Source organism: Rhagoletis pomonella, unplaced genomic scaffold (assembly GCF_013731165.1).
Source record: "Rhagoletis pomonella isolate Grant_MI unplaced genomic scaffold, Rhpom_1.0 Rhpom_scaffold_00002, whole genome shotgun sequence".
NCBI classification, from domain to species: domain Eukaryota; kingdom Metazoa; phylum Arthropoda; class Insecta; order Diptera; family Tephritidae; genus Rhagoletis; species Rhagoletis pomonella.
In genome coordinates, this window is record NW_023458556.1 from 3580103 (window position 1) to 3586936 (window position 6834).

General features: G+C 35.9%; 1 protein-coding gene across 2 annotated transcripts; it reads left to right on the forward strand.

Annotated features, from left to right (window-relative positions):
• The first annotated feature begins 1758 nt into the window (after positions 1–1758).
• LOC118732802 (zinc finger protein 91-like) lies at positions 1759–5326 on the forward strand. Of its 2 annotated transcripts, none has more exons than XM_036461914.1 (4): positions 1759–2304; positions 2367–2733; positions 4405–4945; positions 5017–5326. In XM_036461914.1, exons 1-4 carry the CDS (start codon positions 1912–1914, stop codon positions 5159–5161), a joined length of 1446 nt encoding a protein of 481 aa, XP_036317807.1. In that variant the 5' UTR covers positions 1759–1911; the 3' UTR covers positions 5162–5326. The 2 variants fall into 2 exon arrangements, with proteins under 2 accessions (XP_036317807.1, XP_036317814.1); XM_036461921.1 differs by having other exon boundaries at positions 1760–2304; positions 4405–4933; positions 5017–5322.
• The last annotated feature ends 1508 nt before the right edge of the window (positions 5327–6834 follow it).

Below are 6834 nucleotides of genomic sequence, written 5' to 3' on the forward strand. Positions count from 1 at the left end.
AGCTAGATTTAGCTACACGCACACGGTAATTAGAGCGTAATACCATGTTCTGACCGACATCGAAAACATGTTTTCGTTGCTAAAACTGGTTTTCGACCTAAAACTTGTGTTTTCGTCCATGTAAAATCTGTCAAACGAAAACTAGTTTTCGCTAAAACCACTTGAAAACTCACGTTCCACTCATTACAATCGGTGTCTGGACTAGTTTTTTCGATTATTTATCGTAGTGGAAGCCATATTTTATCAGCTTTAATACGTCATTTCGGATTTATTTTTAATTGGGTGGCCAAAATAAAGCATGGAAGAAAAGCTTGTGAATGAAAAGAAATTGAAGGAACAGTATTTTGGTTTTGTTTTTGTGTAGCAAAACTGTAAACAAAGGATGAAAGAAATTTCAACGAAAACACCAACAGTCGCTGTGAACAGCCTTCAGCCCACAATACCAAAACTCGTTTTCAAGGTGTTTTCGTTGTCGGTCAGAACATGGTATAAAAATAAGTTACTCAAGCCGGTTGTTCAATGTCTGGTTATCACTACTTCACGGTTAAACATCATTATCGACTTACATTGCTAAGCAAAGCAAAATATATAAAATCCATAGCAATTTTGACGAGTAAAAAGCAGCACAAAATTGTTTTCTTGGCGTTCATTGTGGCATACTTTTTGCGTCTGGCGCTTTGCTGGCAAAGTTATACATGCCACGCAAAGCTACAAAGTTTTATCTGGCATCAGCTTAATTGTAAAGCTGAAATTAGTCAAGAACGTAAACCTACCGGTACGTAAACCCGAGTCAGCTGACACGATCTGTCTTACCAAAGCGCCATGTAAATGAAAACTCAACACCGCAGAATTTTTCTGTAGTTGTAGCCCGTAGCGCAGAAATCTGCGGAATTTAGATTTTTCCGTGTCAGCTGATTTCTCCTTCTTTAGATGGATGCCACTTCGTCAGTTTTACAGATGGTAAAAAAGATATAAGTTCCTACTCAAAATATGTTTAAAATATTTGAAATTTACTATTGAATAAGGTTTTTGTTGAAAACTAAATAGTTTATATTTAGCTAAAATCTATTATAGCACGAAAAATTGTAGTTGAAAGGGTAAGTTTATGAAAAGGCATTGATGAGTGGCAACAGTGTAGTAAGCAACACTGAGGGCTCCAGTAATCGACAAAATTCTGCGTATACAGACTGCGTTTAAGTATACGTTCTGCGTTCTCGACTAATTTCAGCTTAAGTTTACAAGACTATCGAAAACTATCGATAGCTATCGATGGTTTCTAAAGAACTATAGGCCCGTCCACATAGAACTTTGGCGTTGCGTTGGCGTTGGCGTCGCTTCAACAGCTGACTATGAATACATGAATTCAAATGCAGCCGTCCACATAGCCAAAATTTGACAACGCTCACGCCAACACAAAGCAAAAAGATGGCCAACTCTCAACTTTTCGCGTGCGTCGCTCGTCAGCTGTTGCAAATAAATAAAATTATGTGAAATATTTTTCCTTTTTTATAAAGTGCGGGCAAGAAATATCGTTTTCAATGCAATTATTGATAAGAAATATTAATTTATCTGTCGTTAGTATGTTAATTTAGTGGCCCAAGGATTCGCTGCCAAGCGTTCATTGTAGCAAGCATACTTTTAACGTGCGTTCTGTCAAACCAACGCCAACGCCAAAGCCAACGCGAAAGTTCTATGTGGACCGGCCTTATCGCAATGATAGTGTCGACTATCGATAGTCGATTTGTCGGATGGTCGACTTTGAAAAGCATTAAAATTGTACCATACCTTATATCGAAATATTTTCGAAATCTTTATTTTCCCTGTATTTCCAGAAAATATTCTCGGATTTGCAATTCTATTTTTTATCAAATACGACTTGTGTTATCAATACAGCAGTGGCAGGAATTTCAAATGGATTTAACAAATATATGCCGTGCCTGTTTGTCGTCGGAAGATCGGGAGCATCTGCTAGACTGGTATCAGCCCGTTGACTCTTTGGATATATCATACAAAGAGTGTTTTTGTAAATGTACACAAATTAATTTAAGTTTGAAAGACGATCCAAATCACAGTGTAGATCCAAATGAGCTCGATGATACCCGAATGCAATATCTATGCTTTGATTGTGCCCAAAAACTTAAAGACGCCTATGATTTTATTGAAAAGGCGAGAAGGGCTGATAATGAATTACGTCGCACACAAACGGAAAAAGTGAAGATAGAAAGTATAGCCAAAACCTTTGAATGGGTTCCAGTACATGAAGAGCTAATGGAAGTAAATAAGCCGCCAGATCCTGTAGATATGGTATATCAAATATGACTTACCTAAATATAATTAAACAATAATTATTTTTATTCGTTCACAAGGATCACATGGATGATATAAAAGTACCACCATCTATGGATGTCGAACACGAAATAAATATTGATAAAAAAAGGAGTGTCAGTACAACAATGTTTCTAATTGAATCGGATAAGGATATGCAGAGGTGCAATAACTTGAATGAAGCCGGGCTGGTCTTATCGAAAAAAAGTAAACGACTCAACCTTGCTCATACAAGACCGAAAAATGTAAAGACAAACGAAGTAAAATCGGAGGTGAAAACGAAAAAGGAAGTCAAAGACATGTCTGAGCCTGCGAAGTGCGAAGAATGTGGGAAAATCATGAAAAGAAGCTCATTAAAGCAACATAAGCAACGTCATAAACCAAAACCTTTTCTTTGCCAGGCTTGCCGTAAGTACTTCCATGCATTTTAATTTTTAGGATTATTTTGTTTGGTATTTCTTAAATTTACCTCATGTTAAACAATTTTTATTGATCTTGAGGCCGTTTATTATGCAAAATTATTATAAAAAAAAAGCTTTTTATAAATGATAGTTGGTGTTGTTGTAGCGACTACAACAACCTCAGCCAGATCGGTTAATCCCAAAGTAACAGGAGACTCAGAAAGCGTGCAGGGTAGGGTATTTCCATATGGAGGCGTTAGTTGAGTAGGGTTTAGTTGGCATGAGAAGAGATGTGTCGAGTCGTGAGTTGTCTCTCCGCCTGCCGGACAGTCATTGGCCACATCTGCGCCTAATCTGCTCAGGTTCGAGCTTAACCTGCTGCAGAAGCCAGAGCGAAGTTGGGCTATTGTGGTCCAAGTCTCCCGAGGCAGACGAAGCTCTCATTGATATAGTGTGTTTATTGTGCTTGTGCTTGTGCTTGTGTGAATGCATGGTGCAATTATTAAAGGTATTGTCTTCCCAGAGAGTTTTGCTTCACATCGAAATTCGTGCGTCCTTATTTTCATTTTGACGCATTTCAATGTTGGTTCTTTTACTTTTGGTTTTGGTTTTGGTTGGATTTGCTTTTGGTAGTCGCTCAATTAAATTTTTATAATTTTTCAAAAAAAAAAAAAAAAGAACGTTTGAAATAAATTGAGCCATAAAAATTTGTCTTTTGTTTACTACGCAAATGTTTATTTTTAGGCCTTTGCCAATTAAATAAGTTCTCTGCAAAAAGGTTTCTTTAAAAAAATACATGGACATATATGGTATATGGTGAATAGAAATATCCCGTTTCCATTACAGTAAACCTTTAAGTGTGGGCAACAATGATATTTTTCAAATAAGGCAGATCGGAATATGCGCTCTCAGGGAAGACAATACCTGTAATTATTGTACCATGGTGTGAATGTGTCGTGTATATACATTTATATTCTTGTTTGACGTTAGTTTTGTTGTTGCCATTCTTTGCACTAAAAATTTGGTTTTTTGCGTTTCTTTACATTTTCCTGTAATTCTCTTTTAGCGAGCGAATTTTGCTTACGCTCTTGCATTTTGACACTTTTCAGATTTTAGTCCGAGAAGATGGACCTAATGACGTTTGCTAAAATTTCAAAATCAAAAGTTATCAAAACAAATTCTTTGGGACTGAGAAATATTATTTTCTAATTTTTAATCCATTTATAAAAGCGTGGCATATTAAAAAGTTTTTTTTTATTTTATTTATTTTATATAATTCAACTTCCAATGAAAAGAGAACCGAAGGCTATGCAAGCAAATATTTTGTGCTCACGTTTAGTATATGCATACATATGTACATACATACATATAGCTGTACCGTATGTGGTGCATTTTTTAGGTGTAATATTTAACTTCTGCTGGCGGTGCGACATCTAGAGTCTTCTAATTATGTGTATTTGATATGATATCTACGACGAGGTTGATATCTAGACTTTGCCATAAATACCTTTGCTATATTTATAGTATAAATGGTGGTCTGGACATACAACATTGCAAATTGATAAAAGCGTTGTAAAAAGGCCTCAAACTAAAAAAAAAAAAATTGCTTAACATGATTTGTTTGTTATAAAGCCAATAAGAGCAAAAAACAACAAATTCTTAAATTTACCTTCACCAGCAAAAACTTTTATGGAGTTCAGTGCTCTAAAAAATCATGAGCTCAGTCACAATGGGAAACGAGAAAGATTTCCGTGCGATATATGTAACCAAAGCTTCGTAACTCCGTACACTTACAAGAAACACAAATTGACACACGAAAACAACCGCAAACCAATATATCAATGTTCGCAGTGTGAAAAATCATTTCTTCAAAAAAATGGCCTTACAAACCACGAGCTCCATCATAAGGGAGTTACGATAGAATGCCAAATTTGTCAAAAACGTTATGTGCGACAAATTGACCTAGATGTTCATTTACGCACTCACTCTGGAGAATCGCCATTTTCGTGTCACCTTTGTGAAAAATCGTTTATACACAAACGTATTCTAAATAGGCATATGCAGAATCATGGATATTTCAGTTACAAGTGCTTGATATGTGGTTCTAAATTCTCCAAATATGATCAATATCATAATCATCGCATGCAACACACTGGATTACCTTATAAATGTGGCGTTTGTGAAAAGCAGTTTCCAGATACTTACAAGTTAGTAATAAAGTATGATTTTGCCCAATATATATGTATATATATATATATATATGGGTATGTGTATGTATATAATTTTTCAGAACTAAGCGTCATATAAGAGGCGTGCACAAAATTGGAGAAGACAAGGAGATGCAGAAACTCGTTGTAAGAATAAATATAACAAAAGAATATAGAGGACGAATAGTCGAAGTTTTGGAGAAACCAGATGATGATAAACCAACTTAGTACGATATTCATGGGATTTTATTTTATTAAATTTTATGTAATAAAATGCCATTCAAATCAAAATGGTAAAAGGTGTTTTTCTCAATTTTCTAAATATTTAAGGGGATGTCTTTAAGATGTCGACTTACATATAATATGCACATACTAGGACATTCAATCACGAAGTATTTTAACAATATCGGGATTTCGCGATGAAAAAAATTTAATCCCGGGATCCCGCAATTTTTCGGGATTTCCAATTCATCACATTTTTTTGCGATTTACAGTAGGTTCGCCTTTTTTTCCTCCCTTTTATTAGCTCGGGATTTAACTATGTAACATTGATGCGCCTAAAAGATGCAGCGATTTCTATTCTCAAATTACATACCTGATGACAGTACGAAGGAAAATTATAATAGCGAGTTTTAGTTTCTTAGGGCCGGTTACTCAATGTCTGGTTAACACTAATCGGCGGTTAAACATCGTTATCGACGACTTCGACTCCATGCATATAACAGGGAGTCGGTAACGTCGATAACTATGTTTAACCGGAGATTAGTGTTAACCAGACATTGAGTCACCGGCCCTTAGGGCCTTCAAATTAGGCATTTCAAATTAAGAAAAAACTTGAATTACTAATTTATATGATATCGGCTAAAACACTTGAACTTATCGCAACAGAGAAATATTATTTTAACAGTTTTAATCTTAGTTGATCCAAGGTTCAAGAAAAATGCTTTTACGGATGAAGAAGCCTTTCAGGGAGGAGATTCTGTAACCAGTTAGCGACAAGTTTCTGATCGATATCGCACTTGTTGACGTAAAAATATTTCATATCATACGTCAACAAAACCGATGCCGATTCGAAAATTGTCGCTAACTGGTTACAGAATCTGCCCCCAGGCCTACAAAAATGATATCGTCCGATTCAGCTGGAACAAAAATGCTTCAAACAAGTAAGAGTGTATCTGCATTATGGCCTCGAACCGACATATATACATCTTTTATTTGAATCCGTATTAAAAGCTCTATTGGCTCCTACATTCGGATTTTTATAGGCGAGTCTCCATTGAACCGTTTTTCCATATAATTGGCCTATTTGCGCTTTTATTCGAAACCTAAATGTTTCGGTACCGAGTATCGGGAGTATTGGATTCTTTTTAAATCAGTACCGAATGTCCGTCAATACTTAAAAGTATTGACTCAGCACATCATTAGAAACAGGCAAACATGTAAACACAAAACAGCTGATATGCACTTTGACACTAGCCATTTTTACCCGGAGAAAAAGTCCGGGCTGTTTTGGGCGGGAAGAAGAAGATACTTACGATCCAATACGTTCCAATTTTCGCTCTCTATTATACCATGTTCTGACCGACAACGAAAACACTTTGAAAACGAGTTTTGGAATTGTGGGCTGAAGGCTGTTCACACCGGCTGTTAGTGTTTTCGTTGACATTTCTTACATCCTCTGATTGCAGTTTTGCTACACAGAAACAAAACCAAAATGCTTTTCCCACATTTTCTTTTCATTAGCAACCTCTTACTTTCATTATTACTTTAGTTTGGCCAGCCAATTAACAATAAATACGAAATGGCGTATTAAAGAAGATAAAATATGACTTCCACTTCGATAAATAATCGAAAAAAACTAGTGCAGGCACCGATTGGAATGAGTGGAACGTGAGTTTTCA

Bases quoted from the DNA above. Each gene is read 5' to 3' on its own strand.
- LOC118732802 (XM_036461914.1), top strand. From the start codon at position 1,912: ATGGATTTAACAAATATATGCCGTGCCTGTTTGTCGTCGGAAGATCGG. The intron at 2,305-2,366 runs GTATATCAAATA...TTCGTTCACAAG, and splicing joins CGCCAGATCCTGTAGATATG to GATCACATGGATGATATAAA. The intron at 2,734-4,404 runs GTAAGTACTTCC...TACCTTCACCAG, and splicing joins TTTTCTTTGCCAGGCTTGCC to CAAAAACTTTTATGGAGTTC.